Genomic DNA, 23,331 nt, shown 5'->3' on the forward strand with positions numbered 1-23,331 from the left:
ACTTACAGTTAGGAGAATGTGTTTTATTTTCCCTCGGCTTTGCCTTTGCATCCCAGTTTCAAGCCGAGACGTCACATGACCACAGCTGACCAATAGGAAACGTGACATCTACCCGATTCACGTCTAAGCAGCGGAACGGAACGGCATCAACAAGCTTATTAGAGCGAGAGAAACACAGTATCTAAATGAAGTACAGCGCTACTGTTGCATTACAGAGCGATAGCCAGCTGCGTTAGATGTTCAGCATACAGACCCCATGCTAGGGTGAAATATTCTGGTTCAAATGGTTCTTGTTCTGGAATTTAGCGTAGGACGCGTAGGAGCTCACTTGACAGCTGGAATGTAACTGGGTTTCTTATGAGCTGGCTAACACAGCTAGCTGCCTATAGAGGTCTGTGAGTCTGAGAATAAGATGCATTTCATTACGAACACACAGCAGATGCATGCTTAGGTGTATATAGAAGTATGCTAGGATGTTCAAAAATGTGTTCGGATCAGGATTCCTGGTGAGGACCGCTCATGTCATCTTGACATGGGTTATAACGTTGATTCTCTTCCTCCACGACACAGGTAAGTGCTCTTAATAGATGCTGATTGTTCTGTGAGTATATCCGCCTTATGCCTACAGCAACTGTATAATGTGCATAATGCTACTGCACACCGGTATGTTTACATGATCCCTAATACTCTAGCACACTCTGTTACATTATATTTTCTGCTATGACAAAAAGTCAAATTTTATGAGATTTATATATAATAAATAAATATAAAAGTAAAAATTATGAGATGAAACCGCATGACGTAAAAGTATCACGATTATGAGATAGCCTACTCTCATGATGTGATTAAGATGTCGGAATTAAGTTGTAATTATGAGATAAAAAGTTGAAATTATGACACACACTAAGTCATAATTATAAGATTAAGTCACACGTATAACAAAAATACATAATTACTACATAAAAATAGACTTTTTTCATAATTAGCCTATAACTTTTTAGCTCAAAATTTAAACTTTTTATCTCATGAATTACTTATGGCTTATACAACTTTTGCTAATTGCTGAAAGTAAAAGCTAGCCTACAGGTTTTGGGAAATCAGAGTTTACAGATTTCGCTGAAAATCACATTGTGTAGCCTATAATGGGCACAGACTAAATTTTTTTAGCTTCAGACTATGATTCCATCCAGTCAGAGGATATCAAGCAAGATTAGAGCACCGTAGAAGTATGTTTTCATTTGTCATGCATATTGAAGCAATAAAGCACATGTCTGTTGTATTTGGAATGACTTGAAAGTCTGCAAATGTTTGATGTAGTGTTCCAGCCCTTTGGTATGTCATAATTTCAACTTTGTGTGCCAATTTTGTGTTGATTTTGTGGCGTAAATGGGATTCCACAGTTCTGCACAATTCTACTCTGTTTCTCTCTATAATGCTCTATTCTAATTTCCTTCACTCTGTCCTACTCCACTATGTTGTATTCTACTTCACTACTGAACTCCTTTCCACTCTATTATGTTCAGTTATGCTCTATTCTACTCTTCCACACAGACCTGCGCAAACAGGAGGAGACGGGGGAGCTCACACTGCCGGTTCTCTTTGTGCTGCTGGTTCTGGTGTCTGTGTTGCTGTACTTTGCGGTTTCACTCATGGATCCTGGTTTTGTCTTGTCTGATGACTGTGACTTGCAGGTCAGCTAATATTGGGATTCTCAAATGTTTTGGTCATCCAAACTCATGTGACCTGAAATATTTACTTGAAGTACCCCCTGCAATTTTACGTTAATATTATAATAATCTAATAATATGTCGGTTAAAGCTATAATATGTATATATTTTTGCCGCTAGGGGTCGCTAACCTTGTACAATAACAAAGGTGTAGATTGATGACGCAGTGATAAGCGGAATGATGGGAGTTGCTGTCATGCGTGAAAAAACATTCATGTTTTTTTAAAACGACTGTGGTATGAAGCAGGGCGCGATTGCTAATGAGAGACAAATATCAGCGTCACACGCGAGTCCCGCGGATATAAAGGAATAAGCACATTTTCATCGAACTAATGTACCCGCAAGTGCTGAATTACTGCTCACACAGGTCAGTTTATTTGACGAATTAAACTTGTGAGGTAACGCAGCGCTGTTTCACTTGGTCTAACGTTACACTATCACACTAAACAGCATTTGAGTGTGTTGAAAGTTGTAATGTTCTATGTGTTAGTTTTTTTGGCTGTATGAAACGGTAAGCTAGATCAACATAAGAATAACATACTGATCATATTCTAACATTTCATCATGTTGAGCCATATAACATTGATTTGTTTTACGTACATTTGCTCACCTGTCTAATAAACTACATGCAAGAGAAGCATCTCTGTCAAGTCGAAGTTTGCCGCAAAGCTCTCGGGATCTCGAAAACGCCACACCGATATCATCGTTTTAGTTCTCCTTTTGTCCCAAAGTCTGCTTGCCATGATCCATAATGTTTGAACGAAACAACAACAGCGTGCCGCTTAACATAACGCAGTTGTCCACATCTGTCGCCATAGTTACTATGGGAGTACAAGCGGAAACTAGGGATAAGGTGGATATTACGTCATTGACAGGCAACAAGTGACATGGGACGGGCACTATTTAAAATTGTGATTTTCTCTGAATTTACAAAATTCTTGGAAACATTTAGGATAATGTAAATACACAATTGAAAGAAATTAGTGCTGGGCAACGATTAATCGAGATTAATCGCATCTAAAATGTGTGTTTACATAATATATGTGTGTGTACTGTATATGTGTGTGTAATTATTTTGTACAAATACACACACATGCAATAAATATTTGCGTGTATATACTGTATGTATATATATATATATATATATATATATATATATATATATATATATATACTGTATATATGATATAAATATATAAATATTTAATATATAAATAACACATTTTTCTTAAATATATACATGCATGTGTGTGTATTTATATATACAAAAGAATTATGCACAGTACACACACATATATTATGTAAACACAAACTTTTATTTTGAGATGCGATTAAATAAATATAACACTGTGCAAGTGTTTTTAGGATATTTTGATACAAAATGATTGTACATATTGTACCTTTAATGATCACATGACATTCAGGTAAACAAATAAGATATTTCTTCTTTTTAATATGTGATGTATTAGCTGCATCTATTCACAAGCCCCCTGCATTTCTGTTTTGAATCCTCAGGCGTTTACAAACCCCAGTTTAGGAAACCCTGAGTTAAATGAAATACAGGCCTCATAAAGTTTACCAGTCTTCAGAGTGAAGTTTATCTCCTCTACACAGTCATCAGATTTTTTCAGCAATAAAAATGCACCATTTGACTGTATTTCAGTTCACACTTGGTATTGCAGAAGAAACGCAGGATATGATTCCACAGACTACCAAGTCCATACGGCTGCGGCGCTGTGGACACTGCCTGGTACAGGTGCGCTGTCACTTATTAAACATGTGATGTATACATAAATAAAGAGCTTTTTATAATATTAATTCAAAGGTTTAAGGACAAGCTGCAACAAAAACGAAATATTATTTACGATCATTTTTTATTCTGTTTTAGTTTCAGAGCCATGAAAATGTTATTTAAATGAAGTTTTTGTAACCTCATGTATTCATGCATAGAAAAACATTTTTCATTTATAACAATGAATCCATTCTAAAAATGAATGCACACTTTGACATAGCAACCCATGAGATCCAAACACTGCCAGACGTGTCAGCACTGTGTGCGGCGCTATGACCACCACTGCCCCTGGATAGAGAACTGCGTCGGGGAGAGAAACCACCGCTGGTTTGTGCTTTATCTGGCTGTCCAGCTTGTTGTCTTACTGTGGGGACTGTACATGGCCTGGTGAGTAATACTTGAGGCCAATTCACACTGCGCCGACAGACGCAGACCAACAGCAACAGACACTTCATTGGGTTTTGTTGGTTCGGTTTGTTTCCTCTGTTGGTGTTTGTTTGGTCATAAACTGTCTGAGAAGTGGTGTACTGTAATCTGGTGATTGTCTGCGTTGTCGGTGTGGTGTGAATTGGCCTTTATATATCATGCATGGGATGTCCAGAACTGCTAATGGACAATATTCCTAAATAATGTATTAGTTTCCATACCTTTTCAAAATCAAAAGGTGTTCTCAAACCATTTCATCAAAATTAAAGCATCCAGAAAAGAACATCTTGCAGTTCTGAGTTTACCATTAAAGGGTATTATTATGCCCTTTTTCAGTCTTTATTTTGTTTTTGGGGTCTAATAGAAAAGGTTTTCCTTCTTAAAGTTGAAAAAACAACAACATTATTTATCACATATTTTACATTATTGCATTATTATCTCCCAATCTCTCAGTAACACTGTTTAGTTCCTGTCACTATTAAGCACTATTGAGCACTGCTTTTTTTTAAAGCACTGCTTAGTTATTTATTATATAGGTTTTACTCTTCAGGTATTTTTAGTTTAAGTTATTTCTAAATTTAGTCTATTAACCTATGTTTTATTTATTTATTTATGTATATTATTTATATTTTTTATTACGCTGCTGGTCCTGAGTACATGTTTCGTTCTCATGAGTACATGTTTCGTTCTCATGTGTCAACATGTACAGAATGACAATAAAATACCTTGAACCTCCTTCCGAAAAGCTGAATGTGCTCTGATTGGTCAGCTGGACCAGTGTTTTGTGATTAGTCAACTGCTTCAAACGTGTGTTAGGAATTGTCCCGTTTAATAACGCAACTCAATCGGGACATGCCTCCCTTTTTTTTGCCTTGGGCAGGAATAATTTAAATGAGGAATATTGTGACGTGTACGTTCTGGAAGAAAACTCAAGAACGCAACTCAATCGGGACATGCCTCCCTTTTTTTTGCCTTGGGCAGGAATAATTTAAATGAGGAATATTGTGACATGTACGTTCTGGAAGAAAACTCAAGACTACAATCAAGGGTTTTCAGCGAGTTCAGAAACAGTTCTTACTGATATAGGGAATAACTCCCTTTAGAGTGGAGCTTTGTAACTCCACAGATTCTTTTCATGCTTAAACAGCAACATTACACACTAAAGAAAGTTAAAAGTGTAAAAAAAAAAAAGTTAATAGGACCCCTTTAAATCTTGTACAGGTCCGGCTTCAGTCACGCTCCGACCTGGCAGCTGTGGTTGAGGACCAACGGTGTGCTCTTGGGAGCAGCAGCGGTGGTAGCGGTCCTATCCCTCACCGTGCTTCTCCTCCTGGGCTCTCACCTGTACCTGGTGTCCCTAAATACCACCACATGGGAGTTCATGTCTCGACACAGAATCTCTTACCTCAAGCACTGCGGAGTAGACGAAAACCCTTTTGACCGTGGGACCCTGCGCAATCTCTGGGGCTTCTTCTGCGCTTGGGAACCAGTGGTTTGGGAGCATGTGTATTTCAAGCAAGGCAACGATCCCATTTAATTCCCTGAGAGTCATGACTGCCGTGACAACGAACCCATGAAATGGAAGTTTGATGTTTTGGTGGAAATTGCTCCAAACTGCATCTAATCTACTTCTTCCTTGTGAATGACCCATTCCATTTTGAAAGTGATTCTTTCTTAAATGCATGAACTTCTTGTTATCAAATAGGTTGGAATGGAGACCATTTCTATAAAAGTGTTTTGTGAATACTTTGCCCAGATATTACTTTGACGATTGGTCTGTGCTGATTTTGCACATTTTAATAGCAAACGCAGAACAAAAAGCACACAATCACAACAGCATTTTGGAGCTGTATTGTGGTTTCCCATAAATGCAATATGAGATTAGGTTGCAATTTTATATGCTTATTCATTATTTTCTTGGCTCTGCTCAAATAATCTCTTTCATGGTACTAGCAAGCTGTTGGACAAAAGTAACTTAACTAGACTATCAGCTTATTTTATAGCAGAAGCAAATAAATTCTTACATCAGCAATGATTTTTGTGCAATTATTAAACTTGTTAAATACAGTCAGTTATATATTGTATATACACATTTTTATATGTTTTTTTTGGAGGGGGAATTGACCCCATTTAAGATCAATTTTTAGATAGGGTGATAAGTTCGTATGAAATAATTTCCTATAGCACTTTACTTATCAGTGGTGAAATTTCAATATGCTTGTAATGTGATTTTATCATTAATTGTACTGGTTTATCTTGACAACCTATACATGAGACATTAACATATTAGAATACAAACATAATCAGTGCAGTACGGTTCAACATTACAGCTTTTTTTTCCTGCAAAACTTTATTTTTATATAAATAGGGTATTTCTTATTACATGTCAGCAGCTTAAAGAGAGGAATATGTAAGTGAACGTGACACTCCTTTGACTGTTAGATTCCGGTCCAATAATATGTTTGGTTGATAAATGCAGTATAATGAATTGTTTTCTTCAACAAACATTAGTTAGAAATTTCTCTGCATAATATAGAGGCATAAAAGCAATAATAGTTTTTTTCTTTTACTTGATTTCAGTTTCTTTAAAATGTTACTATCACACTCGAGTGTTTTTACCTCATTACTATTACTGAGATTTCATGAATGATTTGTGCCGTTGTGATCAAAGTTATGCAATTTTTTGTTCCTCTGTAATATTTTGAAACGTCAATATACAATAAACTGAACAACATGATCACATTGTATTTTATTTCTGAAAATACATTCATCCCGTTCAGTTACATTTACTTAGATATTTTATTATCCTTCATGTGGCTCATAGAAATGGCAAATTTCATTTAAATATTTTAGTGTAATTTTGTTCACAGTGTAACCTATCAGTAGTAAACCACATTGATGATGCAATGGTGGCCTGATGTAGAAAAGTACAATTTAGACAAACATGTTAAATAAGGAACAACGTAATCAGCTTCTATCATACAGTACGTGATGCAGAGACCAAACAGTTGGACTGTTTAAATATCAGCTTAGTGAGCGAATGTGCTAACCGTATCATGCTAAGACATCGAGTAGAATTTGCCTAGTCTAATTCAACAGTCCTACATTTGTCCAGAGGAGGACTATAAATAGAAAGGCAGGATAGAGCAAGTCGCCGTTTAAAGCCAAAAAGTCACAAGACGTCTGGAAGTACTGGGTTCGGAAAGTTGAGAACTGGTCCAAAATCAACAAGCAACATTTATCTGGGGCAGCAATCCTAAATCCAGATTAGGGACAACCAGAGATCAAAATGTGAGGGTTTAACATGAACATACATCACATAGACTGAGCGTGGAAGAATTCGCATGATCTAACACGGAGCACACAGTCCCATAGTTACAGCCTGGAACTTAAGGAGCTTAAGATGTATCGCTCGGATCAGCGCTACATCAGAAATCTTTCAAAACGGCACAGCGTTCGGACAATTATTATCGGTTCAGAAACAGTGCAAGTATATTTTGGCATCATAGTTCATCGTAACAGGAAGACTTCTCTTTATTTTAACAGCTGGCTAAAAATAAACATCTGCACACGATAAACAGTATAACATCCCAAAAATAACATTAATATACGGTTATAACTGCATGTATAAATATCAGGGATGGTCGGAGCAGGTCTGAGCTTACTCACAGTGGTGGCCGCAAAGTTTTGGTCGGGGGTGATCACATGGTTTCCTCTTGGTTTTAAAGTCCAGTCTGGACTGTCTTTGGAGTTTAAGTACACATTTGCAGCCAGTTTCACAGAAAAAGCGTACAGCAGCTTTTAAAGGGTGACACGGGGCCAGCTTCACTTGATTCGACTGCATAACTCAAGGGAGAGAATAATTGGATAAACAAGACAGAGAGAAAAGAAAGCAGAGATTTGATGTGTCACAACCCCTTCGGAGTGTAATCGAGTGGAAGTCAGTGCAAAGCAGAGAAGTCAAAGTCTGCAAAGAACTCCTGCTGCTCGGCGGTGAGGAAGAACGGAGTCTGCGGAGGGGTCAGGACAGGCTTCAGGCGCGTGAACTCCTCGTCAAAGTTACTGACGTCTGCTGGTGCTTTAATTGACGGCAGGAAAGGAGGTTTGGCTCTTTTGGCCAACAGGACTACCCAGTCCATGCCCTGTGGAGAGGAACGAGCGTTTTAGAGAGAATGTTTAAAAAGAAGCTTCTCTAAAGGAAGTCAAAACTGTTAGTGACTGTCACCTGGAAAAACCTGTGTTTCTTCACTTCATTGGCATCTTGGTCTCCTGCTCCCAGCCGTTTTTCAGGGTTCTTCTGCAACAACTGCAAAGAAAAGACACAGAGTCAGAGACTGAATTTCAATTTCAGTTCTTCTATGAGAGGGATGAGCGGTTACCTTTTGGACCACAGAGACCGACTCAGGGGACAAAAACCTGGGGTAGCGCACTTCATCGTTCACTATGCTGTCAAACACTTCTTCCTCATCATCACCGGGGAATGGAGACTGGAATAGAAAGGATACAAGTATAGGCTACACTCAAAGTGTTATTTTTTTTTTATGTTTTAGAAAGAAGTCTCTTCTCATCAAGGCTGCATTTATTTGATCAGAAATCAAAACCGTAATATTGTGAAATATCACAATTTAAAAAAAAGTTTCTATTTTTTCAATGTAATTTATTCCTGTGATGCAAAGAGGAATTTACAGCATAATTTCTCCAGTCTTCAGCGTCACAAGATCCTTCAGGAATCATTCTAATATGCTGATTTGATGCTCAAGATTTTTTATTTATTATTATCAATGTTGAAAACCGTTGTACTACATAATGTTATGGGGAGAAACTGTAAAACATTTTTTAGGATGTTTTGATGAAAAGAAGTTCAAAGGAACAGCATTTCTTTGAAATAGAAATGTTTGGTAACATTATAAATGTCTTTACTTTCACTTTAGATTAATTAAGTGTGCCCTTGGTGAATCAATTTCATTCACTTTCATTTTACTAAGTTTTTTTTTTTTTTTTTTTAAATACATAAACAACATTACAACTCATGGCCAAGAGTTAGTGATGCTGTATTGTTAGTCTGAGGACCAGGACTGACCTCTCCCACTAGCATCTCATAGATAAGCACACCCAACCCCCACCAGTCCACTGCACGGGTGTAAGTGCTGTCCGTCAAAACCTCCGGGGCCAGGAACTCTGGGGTTCCACAAAAGGTTGACGTACGATCGCCATGTCCCATACCTAATTGGAGGCAAGACTTGTGACTCTGCTTAAATAGTAATTTGAGATGAACAAAAAAAGTTTTTCCACAGGACAAATGGTATTGTTTAAATATACCTTCTTTGCAAAGTCCAAAATCTGCAATTCTCACAAAGCCATCAGAATCCATTAACAGATTGTCCAGCTTTAGGTCCCTACAAAAAGGAAAGAGAAATCATACATGCGTTATTATTTCATATATGCATATAATATGGGAATTTAGTAATAATAGAAGTAATAGTGTAGTTACCTATAGACAATCCGGTTTTGGTGCAGAAACTCCAGGCCCAATAATACACATGCAGAATAAAACCTGCCAGAAAAACCCTCAGTTTACAGTCACAGACAGATGAACGAGTCACTGCTAAAAATAACAATGCTAAAAATATTCAGTGTGTGCGTCTGACTACGAGAACATGTGAACAAGTGTGGCACTTATGTAAATGCTCTGTAATAAAACACACTGTGTGTGTGTGTGTGTGTGTGTGTGTGTGTGTGTGTGTGTGTCTGGTTACCTGGTAACCAAATGTCCCCACAAAGATAGTGATAGCAGAATCTAAACATACTAAATATGCAATATAGCAGAAGCTAAACATACTAAATTATGCATTTATGAAAATGTAAAAATGCAGAACATTGAGTGGCGGCTGAAATTAGGGAATAGAATATACAGTTTGTGCAGCATAAAAATCATTATGTGTAAGGAAAGTCCCCATAAAACATGTATGTGTGTGTGTTTACCTAGCCTGCCGCTCAGAGAAGATGTTATTGTGGATGTGGGTCATCAGGTCTCCTCCAGGTGAATATTCCATCACAAAGCACACATGGTCAGGTGTCTGGAAACACCCATATAGGTTCACCAAGAAAGGATGACGGGACACATTGATGGTCTCAAAAATCCTCTTTTCACACATTAAACTATAAAAAGAATAAAATGAATTCAAAATATAATACAAGCCGAATACAGCTCAGGTGTCCACTAAATCAGAGCTTTAAAACATTTCAATTCCAAGAACTTACAAAATAATGATACCCTTACAAGCATCCCCTTCCTAAAAATAGAAGAGGCTGCTATATATTTTCATGTATACAGACCCATTTATACAGTGTAAAAGAAGTTTCCAGAATGATTGCCATTGTATTAAATAAATAAATAAATAAATAAATAAATACTATTTTTAGGCTTCATTTACTTTTTATTTTTTAATTATTATTATATATATATACAATATACAACTATAATATAAAATACTACTTAAAATACAAATTTTAATTTATTTGTATAGAACTTTGAACAATAAATCTCAAAAGACTACAAATTACCATATCCAATTCATGGTGCTATTTGCAAAGGAAGACATTCCCGACACAGGGATACAGAACCTCACCTGTCCACTTCATCCCGGGTCACAACGTCCCCTTTCTTCAGAGCTTTGATGGCATATAGTTTCCCAGTTCTCTTGAACTCAGCCAGCAGGACCTTCAATGAAAGACAATAAGACACCGCGTCAACGCCACCCCCCAGAATCATCTGATTACAGTACAGAAGGACATCTGCAGTTTTACCTTTCCAAAGTGCCCTCTTCCTAAAACAGAAATGCAGTTGAAGTCCTCCATTTGCATCCCTTCTTTCCTCCTGTGAAACAGAATATATACAACATACAGTGAGCAATTGGAGAAAGAGACAATAATGTGAGAGGGGTTACATGTTGAAATTTAAGACTTAAGGTTAGGGATCTTCCAAAATCTTCCTTAATCTTAGATATGAGGATTAATAATAGCATTAATAAATTAAATAAATATTGACTTACTGAGGTGTAGGCTGGGATACAGGTCTGCCTTTGAGAATTTGCCGATCCTCAGAGGAATTCACTCTGGTAGAAGTCTGGGAAACACGTCCCAAAACACAATTACAACTTTAAATTGACCAGAGCAATATAGAACTACAAATTAAAAGCAAGTCTTTGTCTACAAGACTTACCCCAGAAAGTGATTCGTCCGTTGTAGGGTTCTTTGCCAAGAGGAGGCGCGGGGGCTTGGCCGGACGCTCCTCGCTGAAATTCAGTTTAACAACTGCGGAGTCTCTGTGATAAACAGCCACAACGCAGAAAGAGAATCACTTTCTACACTGATTAATGGACATATTTTCCTCAAACAAATCTGTCTCGACCAAAACCCCAGGGACACCTGTGCAAGTCTCACCCAGAGGAAGGGGGCGTGAACACAGATGGAGGGGACGTGGGTTCAGAGTCGGGCAGCGGGGGGCTCAGGGCGGCGATGGTGCTGTTGCAGGGGGGCAGCACGCTCATCATTAGACGCCCCCAAGTGGCAAAGTTCATATTCATTTGCGCTGCCCGAAGGAAATTTTTTCCTGAGAAAAGCATTAAATCAGCCATTTAATATACACAAATAATGACGCATTACTCTGAAACATCAATCTTAATCGCTGAACTTCCCAGCACTGCCTCTACATGTCATGTTAATAGCTCCATAATGTCACTCATAATGTTTTTAAAGCATTCAAGTGCTTATGAGAGAGATTATGACAAACACTTATGAGTACCAGACCCTCTATGAGGACAATACTGGATCAAATGTGAGGTCAAGCACACCTTTTTCTTTTGGGAAAATCCGTTTCTGTCGTTGTAGTTTAGGATGCCGCTCAATGACAGGGTTAATGAATCTCACCTGAAACCAAACCGCACAATAAACAGCTGACTATATGCATTAAGCTCTAAACTGTACCAGACTCGGTTCCATGTTTTAACATGACTTGGCACTAGGATGAAGGTGTTGTGAGGTTCTCTCACCTCTGCGAACAGTGTGCCCTGTGGCTCTAGATAAAGACACATGCTGTGTCGCTGGTTGTCTAGGAAGTCTTCTAAACGCAGGAACTTCACGGCACACAGGGACCTCCAGTCTCGCCAGTACACAGCAATCTCCAGCTCCCGAGACTACAGGGGTCAAAGGTCACATGAGACGCAGAGAAAAACAAAACAAAAAACAAAACACACTCAGATATCAACTGTAGTTGTAATTCTCGCCTCTTTACACCTCATAATGGTCCTCGAATTGACTTACACTACCATTCTGAAAAAAAAGTGTTATGTCTCTTATATATGTATAACTGTCTCTTATGCTCACCAAGGCTGCATTTATTTTATTAAAAACAGTAAAAAGTAAATTTGGGAAATATTACAATTTAAAACAACTTTTCTATTTTTATACATAAAATGTAATTTATTCCTGTGATGGCAAAGCTGAATTTTCAGCATCATTACTCCAGTATTTAGTGGCACATGATCCTTCAGAAATCATTCTAATATGATGATTTAGTGGCCAGGAAACATTTATTTTCATTATATTATCAATGATGAAAATAGTTATGCTGCTTAAGATTTGTTGATACATTTTTTGGATTTGTTGATAAATAGAAAGTTTAAAAGAACAGCATTCATCTGAGATAGGAATTGTAACAGTATAAATGTCTACCGTCACTTTTGATCAATTCAATAAATACTTGCTGAATAGAATAATTAAAAATAAATAAATTCTCATAGACCCCCAAACCTTTGAATGGTATTAGTAGGGTATGTTCACTGACATGGCAAAATAAACGTTATGCCAATTACAATTGATTAAAACTGAAACATGCCTTTTAAAGGGATATTTCACCCTCAAATTATGTCATCATTTACTCACCCTCAAGTTGTTCCAAACCTGTATAAATGTATTTCTTCTGCTGAACACAAACAAAGATATTTTGAAAAATGTCAGTAACCAAACTGGTTAAGTTAACTGGTTAACTGGTTAGTTGATGGACTACGGACGTCAATGGGACCCATCAGCTGTTTTGTTACCCATATTCTTCAAAATATGTTATTTTATGTTCAGCAGAAGAAAGACATTCACACAGGTTTGGAACAACTTGAGTGTGGGTAAATTATGACATTTTTCATTTTTGGGAACTCGATCCCTTTAAGTATTGTACAATTAAAAAAAGCAGTTTGAGCCGTCCGCCCACCCACCCACAGATTCATCAAAATGAGCATGATGAGAAGTCAGACACTAAGTTATGTTTTTCTAAAACAATCAAAACCTCAAAGACAGGTACAGCAAGCTTCCCCATTCTTAAAAAAGATGTGAAGCACAGCCTTTGACAGAAAAACTGCAACAGTAATCCAGAAATAATGAAATAAGTTCTCATTTTCCGCCGGAACAGCTGAATCAGCTTGGAGAGAGCTGCAGGCTGACTTGGCCAGTATTCAGGCTGAGTGTTTGTGTCCAAGGGGTGAGCAAAAGATTACAGTAATGTTGCAGGATTAGTTTGGATTACTCTGGAGGCAGCTGATTGCACTCTGGGAGAAAAGCTGCGTTAATGAAGGTGAGGAAAAGCCTTCAGCCAATGCCCTCACAGGCACTTCCCATAAAACAGATGTGGCAAGTGTTGCCTGGGATGACTGACAGTTATAAATTGCAAGCTGTAAAAGCACTCAGACCAGGAGTTTGAGATTGTGATATCCATTAAGGGTGAGCTCATTATCTGAATTCAAAACTCTTATTCATTTACTAGATATGTATATGAAATATGCAGTAGAATTTGTTGGCACTGACCCGTTCGAGTTCAATGCTAAAGCTCTGATTCCAAGCCTCCTTACTCAGCGGCCGCCAATGTGTGCGACCAACTATCTTGTTATCCACCTTCAATACAGCACTGATCTCAGCTGAGAGAAAACACATAAAAAGAAAGAAAACAATTAAAGAAACATCTTACTGGGGGAGAAAAAGACTAAAAAAAAATACATAATTTAAAAAGTCACATAAAAATGTAAGTAATTTGAATTCTAATGACTAAGTGAACAAATGTCTATTAAATGCCATTCAGTCTGTTAATTTGAACTATTTTAAACTCATTGGACATGGTAGGAAACTACAGATTCCTTCTGTCACTCTCCACAGCGAGACGGAGTTTACAGTGAAATCCATTAGATTACAATCTGCAACCCCTGAGACTCACATGAGAGCTCGTCCGTCTTGGGGGTCTTGCCGTTGGTGCTGCGGGTGGAGAGACCAGTTCTCATCCTTAGTGATTTGGACTCAGAGGGACTTCCAGGGGCAGAGGACATGTTGCTTACCCGTAGGGCTGCACAATTAATCGAATTTTAATCACGATTACGATTTAGGCTTCCCACGATCAAATTCGCGTGATCGTGTGATATTTTAAATGCGTCATTCTGTTCATAGAACGCTCCATATGAAAGTTTTTTGCAAAGCCAATCTAGCGCTGGCTCCATGACGAGCCAATAATCAGAGTTGTTCCCTGCACCGCACAGCTTAGTTTCTAGATGTAGAAACTTGAATGTTTTGCCGGACTGGACAAAAGCGAAGCGGACTGGGCGAGATGAGACGGAGTGTGTCTGCGCGCGAGCAATAGTGCGCGAGAGACCGAGTGTGTCTGGGCGCGAGCAATAGTGCGCGAGAGAGACCGCGCGCGTGTGTCTGCGCGTGAGCGATAGTGCGCGAGAGACTTCAAATAACAAGAGACTTTTCAAATAACAATGACAGAATTTTATTCACTGACATCGGGATCCCGCTTACATGGCTACCTTCCAAATAAATCAATAATTTGACACAAAATATTGATTTAAAAATGAGTGTATTGATTTAAAAACGATTGTATTGCTTCCGTGTCCATGACAACGCTCTGTTTTTCATGGCAACAGTGTGTTATCAAGAAATAACAGACTGCATTCTACATTAGAATTTAACCAAGCCATGTAATAATAGGTAGGCCTAATAATAATTATAACAGAAGATAATATCTCTAGTCTATCCTAATAATTATTATAAATACAATGTATATAAAATATAAATACAATTTAAAATATTAATAAATTATTTATTTTGATTTATTCTGGAGATGCACTGAATTTTGGTGAATAAGAGGACCCATTTTATTTTGATGCACATATTTGTACATTAGCAGGAAATGTAGCACAATATGGATGTAAAAAGCAGTTATAATTAGCCTATGTGACAAATCAACAAATAATCGTGATAATTAATCGTGATCTCAATATTGATCAAAATAATCGTGATTATCATTTTGGCCGAAATCGTGCAGCCCTACTTACCCGACAACGGCCTGGAACTGACTCCAGCAGGTCCTGACATCCCATCAGCCTGACCTCCAGTCGCCCTGAAAACACATGCATGCATGTTTTCCACAATACAGCAACCATACGTATACATGACAACAACAACAAAAAACTGCACAAAAACAAAGATTAGCATACATTCAACTTGCATTGCCTCTATACTTGTACAATTATACCAATCAGAAGTGCAAATATGAATAAAATACAAGCCCTATGGCAAATATAATCATGCGTAAGTGGGTAATAAGAGTTCGGATAAGAGCCATATCAGACCGAGCAAAGTGACCAGTACAGTTAAACAAGTCTCTTATTCACACAAAGGCTCCATTTATTTTGTTAATAATACAGTAACAGCAATATTGTGAAATATTATAATTTTGAATGACTGTTTTCTACTATAATATATTTTAAAATGCAATTTATTCCTGTAATAACAGCTGAATTTTTAGCATCATTACTCCAGTCTTCAGTGTCACATGGTCCTTCAGAAATTATTTTAATATGCTGATTTCGTGCTCAGGTAATATTTCTTATTATCAATGTTGAAAACAGCTGAGCTTCTTAATATTTTTGTGGAAAAATATTAAGAAGTTGTGTTCATATTATATAATATATATATATACTCATACATACACACACACACTCAATATTCTTTGCTGAATTGATGGATAGAAATGAAAAAGAACAGCAATTATTTTTAACATTATGAACATATTCACTGTCAATTTAATGCATCCTTACTGAATAAAAATATAAATTTCTTTACAAAACACCTTGTCAAGCTCTTTTGTCAGCTTTTTTTCTCCTTTTCAAATGTCCTATAGCACTTCCCGAGGAGTGCTATAGAGAGGGAGAGGAGTGAGCAATGCATGGATGAGGTCAGAGGGGTCCTTGACGATCTTTCACACCATTCACAGACAGTGTCAAAATTAAATACCGGTATCTTAAATGGAGGGTAACCGTACACCAGTGATAACTATTCATCAGGAGGGCCTTCTCCCTCCTGTGATGCAGTTGGTTAAAGGGTAAACATTCAAAAGTGTGATGGAACATGACACTGGGTTAGTCAAGTTAACTCATTTGGGTTAGTTCACCCAAAAATGTAATTTCTGTCATCCATTACTCACCCTTATGTCGTTTCAAAACCGTAAGACCTTCGTTCATCTTCAGAACACAAATAAAGATATTTTTGATGAAATCTGAGAGGTTTCTGAACCAGCAACATCATTGCAACTTTCAAGGGCCAGAAAGGTAGAAAAGACATTGTTAAAACAGTCCATGTGACTACAGTGGTGCAACCTTCATTTTATGAAGCGACGAGAATACTTTTTGTACAAACAAAAATAACGACTTTATATGAGTACTTCATGACAGAAGTTTCATTTTTGAGTGAACTAACCCTTTAATATGCTCTTGATGGTACAGAAAGTAGCACAACAGGGCCTTCAGTCTCTAAAAGTAAAGACACTTTTCACTTATTTACATATCGTGGCATCACAACTATATTTATCTTCCTGCTAACTTTCAACTGTGTCAATACCTGTCAGGCTGGATGGTTTGAAGAGCGAAGAGGACGCTGAAGACGCAGAGCGCAGGCGATCTCTATGCAACCCAACGACAGGCGAGGAGCCCACTGTCAGCTCCTCTTTAATGGCAGCTCGTTTGGGATGGTCATGGGGAAGGTCTCCAAGCCGCTGCTCCAGAGACAAACGTAAAAGGTCCAGTTTCTGAGAAGACTCCTGCAAACGGGCCTGAGCCTGGACACAGAAAGACATGCTCAAAAATACAAAAGAGGCTCAGAGCTAACAGATGTGAGCTACATTTATGAATGACAGTAGAGTGAAACAAGGCCACTGACAATAAGTATTCCATTTCCGATATCAGGAACTCTAAAACTGGCTTTTTGAAGGTATGACAAGTGTTTAATTATTTAATCGTTATCGTCCCAATAAGAAATTCAGGCGGATTTATTAAAGCCGATAAATAATGGATTATTTCCTTCAGCTGAGACACTTAGATGCTGTTCGGCATGATGGTTTAATTTCAAAGTGATTCCAATCATATTTCAAGAGAAGGATAAGTGCAGTTTAGTGCAACATGTGCAATGCAAATCTGTTATATAGGCTACATAAAATTATGAGTCACATCACGTGTCATTATGAATACCACATTTACAGTCACATCCATTACTGTAAACCTTTATTTTTGCATGATGCTGCATGCACGCCTGTAGGTGTCAGTTTATCATACATAAGTGCAACATTGGTCAGCGCAAAATAAACCAAAACTTAAGACAGTTGAGGAAGATCCATGGGTGGAGTATTTATTTGTTTGTAAGTTAGACGTTAACAAGTAATCAGAGTCTGATATTGATCTAAATATAGATAGGCCTATAATATAATATGTGGTTAGTGGTTCTCATATGGTTTTAATATTTCGTCATAATGGTCGTAATATTATGTAATAAGAAATAAATTGAAAAAAATTATGGTGTGAACTTGCATTCCTTGTTGTGATGTTTTGTAAAGTATTTGACATGATGTAGGCACTTATAATAGACATCCAGTTTAATATAGTATCTACATACCTATATTATTGCATTGTGAAGAGCCAGTGTCAAGGTCCTTCACACGTTTGAATGGTTGATGACAGTTTTCATAATGCATTTCGGATTGGTAGGTGTCACTTTATAATGGTTTGGAGCATTTTCTCTAATACTAGTTTACAATTATACCAGTATGAAATACTTAATTGGCAAGTGTCAATTTGTGACGGCACATACCCCTGCTAGTTAGTACCACTTTAATTAGAACAATTCACTTTTTTAGTTGTGGCCACCAAAAAATAGATTTTATAATTCCAAATGACACAGATGAACTGTCAATCCTATGCAAATAGAGAAAAATGTGTTGAGTTATCAAAACAACTGTGTATTTATTTACAATATGCATTTAAATACATAGTATAAGTTTAAAAAAAGAAACTTATAATAAAAAATATAAATACAAACAACGGGCAACAAGGCAGATATTAAATATATGGAGAAGCCTAATGGTTGTTGCAAAAATTAACTCCGGATGTAATAAACCCTGTGTTTGAAAGCAACGTATCATTAGTTAAACGTCGTTCTGCCGTTGAGTGTGTATGTTACACCATTTACACAATGCTCCGGCAGACAGCGGCATGCGTCACGACTCACTAGGTTATTGGAGGTGCCACAACATAAGGCGACATGTGTCAGTGGCACATGACGCAATTCATCGGCACATCACAAGTTTTATTGGCACATGCCAATGGCATCTGTGCCTAAGATGCCATGCCACTTAATGTTAATACCAGTTCTCCAAGTTCTTCAGTTTACCGCTGATCATCTTTAGCTTAAGCATCACGTGCATGCAGCTCAAACAGCAATGCATGACATTAATAACCATGATAGGGACACTCATATTACATAATACAAAACATTATAATGAGAACACTATAGAAATAAAATGCTGTGAATTCTTTGGATTTAGTTGCGTTTCAGCGCATCCACAACAGGAGTTACACATTCTGACTATGTAACTTAATTCAAGTTTACTTGTGCTTTTGCATACATTAGTTAGAGTATACTAATACTCTCATATTATTATTTTTATCAACAATATGGTTTAATTAAAAATATTTAATTATTGTTTGTGCATAGGCTATTCCATTTTATTTAACCATGGCACATGCATTTGGATTTTATATATGCAAGTAATAAACGTGTTTGCATTATTTTTGCATGATTTTATTTCTTTGTGAGGCAATACTTTTTTTCTTTTTTGATAAACAAAGTTGGCCATAGGAGTGTAACATTAAAACTGGTTCAAACTAGGCTACTGTAGTGTATATGATTGATATATGTTCAAGTTCTTTGGACATCTCTTTTAATCATGAGACATTTGTTTTTGTAATCAGGCTCTCAGATTATATCAAAATTTGGATTTAGGTTTATCTGCATTCTAAGAATGATCGGTCATCGTACCGTATTTTCATATCAGTGCATCCTTAGTTATGACTGACCAGGGAAGGATTGTAACCTGTTTTAATACAAGCTAAGTGATTGTAAATGCTTCTGGTCTTCAAAATGCAAAGTGTAAATCGAAAAAAAGAAAAGAAAAAAGATTAGTGAGGCCATTTCAGCAGCAGGTTATCTCTGAGCAGCGTTAGAGCGCAAATTTTAACACTCACAGTAGACTCTGTCTTGTCTGTCTTAGTGAAAAATCATGTGCTGGGTTTGCTGCTTCAAGGTCAAACATGCATGGCTGAGCAACACTGCAGGTACACGCTCAATTCTCAGGAGGGAATCAAAATACTTCCAAAAAAAAAATGTACAGGTTTATTACTGTTACTAATTCACATGCATAAATGTTCATCTCATTATTTAAAGTGACCCTGTTATGCTTTTTTTGGATATTAGCTTGTTTGTGTTGTCGAAATGTTAAGAACACGCGGTTTTCTGCGCTCCGAAAGCAAATACACGTTACATGCACTTCCTAAGGATGAGGATTCAGGCTCAAGTTGATACGGAAAAACCCAACGCCTTCGTTTACTGTTCGTATCACTGAGAAAGCCTTTGGAGTTGAAATTCAGATATGGTTTTCTGAACCACGCTATCAGAGGCAGAACCAATCACAACAGACTGATCCATCTGACTAATCAGAGCAGAGTCGGCTCTCGGAAAGTAGGAGTTTAGAGAGACCGAATCCTTGATCTACCGTTTAGGAATCTTCTTCTACCGTTTAGGAATCTGGCATTATAGGGGCACATTAATTAAAAAGAGATCGTAGTATCATGCTAGTGGACATTCTATCAGATGCAGTTCTGACGCCCCTGTCCCAACATACAGTACAACATGATGTACATTCACATCATGTTTAGAAACGCAGTAGGTTTACGCCCATGTGAAATTGCAGTTTTTCGCTTATCACAAAAGTTTATTATTTGCATGGATTTTAAAGCCTTACCAGTTTAATTTTTTATATTCACAGACTGTTCTGACATTAGAGATGGGAATTGATAAGGATTTAACGATTCCGATTCCATTATCGATATTGCTTATCGATCCGATTCCTTATCGATTCTCTTATCGATTCTCATTGGGTGAGAGAATACGTACAAATTTGTTTGTTTGTATTAACTCGCTTTAATATCTGATCAGAAGACACAGCACAGAGCACATATACACAAATTATGTGTAGCAACCTCAGAACAAATCTAAAAGTATAGGTGAGCTAGCCTACTTCTCAAAGTGAGTGTGTGTGTGAGTGAGCATGTGTGCGTTTGTGTGTGAGTGAGTGAGCGCGAGAGAGTGTGTGTGTGCGCTAGTGAGTGAGCGAGAGTGTGTGCGTGAGCGCGAGATAGTGTGTGAGCGCTAGTGAGTGAGTGTGTATGTGCGCGCGCGTGTGTGAGTGAGCATGTGTGCGTTTGTGTGAGTGAGTGAGTGAGCGCGAGAGAGTGTGTGTGCGCAAGTGTGTGTGTGTGCGCGCGCGTGTGTGTGTGTGTGTGCGCGCGCATGAGAGTGAGTGAGTGCGTATGTATGTGTGCGAGTGAATGTGTGTGAGACAGCACGCGATGACTGGTCGGAAAGCAACGTTGCGTCCCGTTAAAGGCCTCATTATACTTCTGCGTCGAACTTCTGCCTCTGCCATGTTTGCCGCGTTCTGAATCAAAACAACGCAGCGCGTGTGTGAACTTCACACACATGACACATTTGCAACGAGCGGAACCGATACGCGGAATCGATACGCAGGCATGCTAACGGTTCCAAGGAATTGATTCACTGGGCACCGGTTCTGAAGAAGAATCAGTTCTCGATTCCCATCCCTATCTGACATAGCTTTCTGAGCGCGTACACCTGAAGTGCATGCACACTAAAAGCCTGTCACACAACGCAAGTACAGAACTAAGTTCTCTTTCGAGTCTTATTGCGCTGAAACTGTCAAATACACACAAGGTTACGCACAAACACAGTCGTTTATATCTTAAGTGAATGTAAACGGTTCAATTACGTATCAGTATATTATGATACTCATTTGTATCAGTATTGCTGCTGTCTGTCATTAATGGAAAACCACTCACTGCTCTTGACTGAATAACTTCAGTAGCATTAATAAGAATCAGTGTAGGGGAGGGCAATATGAGCAAAATCTTATTTCACAATACAAGTAATTCTATTTCACGATAACAATATATATATCACGATATAGTTATTTTTTCTTTAAATATAGTTATGATATCAAAATGTTTGAAACCATCGAAACTCTTGTCACTTTTATAATATAAAAAAACTAATACTAGCCTAAGTTTAAAAAAATAAAAAATAAATACTGAAGAGAAGTAAATAGTAATAAAGAAATAACAAAGAAACTAATTACAAGCATATAGGAAAACAAACTACAATAGAACAAAGACACAAATTAAATAGACAATTGAGCTCCAATGGGTTTTTAGTTCACAACAATCTACAAAATATCTTCTTTTTATATTCCACAGAAGAAGAAAGTCATAAAGGTTTGGAACCACATGAGGGAGAGTAAATGACCGAATTTTCATTTTTGGAAATTTTCATCACTTTAACAGTGGAACCGTCTGTTGTTCCCTGACAGTACCGTAAGTGCATTCAGAAAGAGTCATGCATGCATGTTGGTTTCTGAAAAGCCTTTACATCAAGTCCAATATATACAATTACCTCTGCTAGAGCACGTCGGTCCTGCACTTTGCGTACTCCAAGCTGCTTGACCACATTTTTGGCACCTTCTGCCACAGCTGCCTCAATCTTCATATGGTGCCTGAGTTCCTCCACCCGCAACTCAAGCGGACTAATAGTTTCAGATGGGCGCCCTGCACAAAAACAAGTGTATAAATCAGCGGTTTTCAAAAAAAAAAAGTATATATATATATATATATGTAATATATATATATTCCATAAGAAATAATAGTGAATAACCATTCAGCAACTTGCATTACTGTTTTACAATTCACTGACAAAAGTAATTTCAAACATTTCACAAAATAATAAATGTTTAATAGATACTTAATAAATGTGTATTTAATCACAAAAACCAAGTATTTAATTTAAAATGTGCAGTGAAATTAACCAATTCCTTTCTATATAAAACATGAGCAAAAAAATATTGTTAATGCATTCTAATTAGGTCTGTTTTACGCACCAAGTAACACCAAATCAACACTAGAAGTATCACAACATGACAAAAGTATATCACCCACTTTATAATCAACAGTGTAGACAGCATCTATTAAAAAGGGAAACATTGAATTCAGTCGTGTCATGCCATGCCACTAGCTTCCAATGCATCTGGTAAACCACACCCAAAGTCAATACTGAAAGGTTACCCCTAATGCAAAGTTGACATTTAAAGGGTTAGTTCACCCAAAAATGAAAATAATGTCATTAATGACTCACCCTCATGTCGTTCTAAGCCCGTAAGACCTCCGTTCATATTCGGAACACAGTTTAAGATATTTTAGATTTAGTCCGAGAGCTTTCTGTCCCTCCATTGAAAATGTATATACAGTATACTGTCCATGTCCATAAAGGTAATAAAAACATCATCAAAGTAGTCCATGTGACATCAGTGGGTTAGTTAGAAGTTTTTGAAGCATCGAAAATACTTTTTGGTCCAAAAATAACACAAAATAAGACTTTATTCCGCATTGTATTCTCTCCCGGGTCTGTTGTGAATCTGCGTTCAGGACTCCGCAGTGACGCTGCTGACGTAAGACACTGATGACGTGTTATCTGGTGCGCCCGAGCTTCGTTTACAGTCTGAGGGAGACGCACGCTATATTCAAGCTATTCTACATTGTTTGCGTGGATATCATTTTTTTTAATGGTGCGTAAATGTGCATGTCGCGGATGAGACACTTTTACAGCGTCCGTTTCCCTCAGTCTATAAATGAAGCTCGGGCGCACCAGAAATACACGTCATCAGCGTCTTAC

General features: G+C 37.6%; 2 protein-coding genes across 2 annotated transcripts in view; one reads left to right on the forward strand and one right to left on the reverse strand.

Annotated features, from left to right (window-relative positions):
- Nucleotides 1-110: 110 nt before the first annotated feature.
- On the forward strand, nt 111-6,677 carry zdhhc12b (zDHHC palmitoyltransferase 12b). Its single transcript, XM_079607784.1, has 5 exons — nt 111-570; nt 1,552-1,691; nt 3,391-3,483; nt 3,740-3,906; nt 5,167-6,677. Exons 1-5 carry the CDS (start codon nt 474-476, stop codon nt 5,480-5,482), a joined length of 813 nt encoding a protein of 270 aa, XP_079463910.1. The 5' UTR covers nt 111-473; the 3' UTR covers nt 5,483-6,677.
- The window catches only part of pkn3 (protein kinase N3), a 22,126-nt gene continuing 5,469 nt past the window's right edge, over nt 6,675-23,331 (reverse strand). The window contains exons 5-23 of the mRNA XM_079607786.1: nt 22,060-22,211; nt 16,885-17,101; nt 15,317-15,385; nt 14,204-14,329; nt 13,801-13,910; nt 11,997-12,140; nt 11,799-11,874; nt 11,389-11,557; nt 11,168-11,270; nt 10,998-11,071; nt 10,753-10,822; nt 10,575-10,666; nt 9,928-10,104; nt 9,437-9,499; nt 9,265-9,341; nt 9,026-9,168; nt 8,325-8,432; nt 8,171-8,251; nt 6,675-8,087 (exon numbers count right to left, since the gene is read on the reverse strand). Of these exons, the coding sequence (XP_079463912.1) occupies nt 7,887-8,087; nt 8,171-8,251; nt 8,325-8,432; nt 9,026-9,168; nt 9,265-9,341; nt 9,437-9,499; nt 9,928-10,104; nt 10,575-10,666; nt 10,753-10,822; nt 10,998-11,071; nt 11,168-11,270; nt 11,389-11,557; nt 11,799-11,874; nt 11,997-12,140; nt 13,801-13,910; nt 14,204-14,329; nt 15,317-15,385; nt 16,885-17,101; nt 22,060-22,211 (2,252 nt within the window). The 3' untranslated portion in view covers nt 6,675-7,886. The remainder of the gene's footprint in view (nt 8,088-8,170; nt 8,252-8,324; nt 8,433-9,025; nt 9,169-9,264; nt 9,342-9,436; nt 9,500-9,927; nt 10,105-10,574; nt 10,667-10,752; nt 10,823-10,997; nt 11,072-11,167; nt 11,271-11,388; nt 11,558-11,798; nt 11,875-11,996; nt 12,141-13,800; nt 13,911-14,203; nt 14,330-15,316; nt 15,386-16,884; nt 17,102-22,059; nt 22,212-23,331) is intronic.

The sequence above is a fragment of the Phoxinus phoxinus genome (genome assembly GCF_949152265.1).
Source record: "Phoxinus phoxinus genome assembly, chromosome: 3".
Lineage (NCBI taxonomy): Eukaryota > Metazoa > Chordata > Actinopteri > Cypriniformes > Leuciscidae > Phoxinus > Phoxinus phoxinus.

Excerpts from the sequence above, each read along its gene's own strand:
- zdhhc12b (XM_079607784.1), top strand. The coding sequence starts at position 474 with ATGTTCAAAAATGTGTTCGGATCAGGATTCCTGGTGAGGACCGCTCAT. Across the intron at positions 1,692-3,390 it reads CTGATGACTGTGACTTGCAG|TTCACACTTGGTATTGCAGA; the intron begins GTCAGCTAATAT and ends ACTGTATTTCAG. Across the intron at positions 3,484-3,739 it reads GTGGACACTGCCTGGTACAG|CAACCCATGAGATCCAAACA; the intron begins GTGCGCTGTCAC and ends ACTTTGACATAG.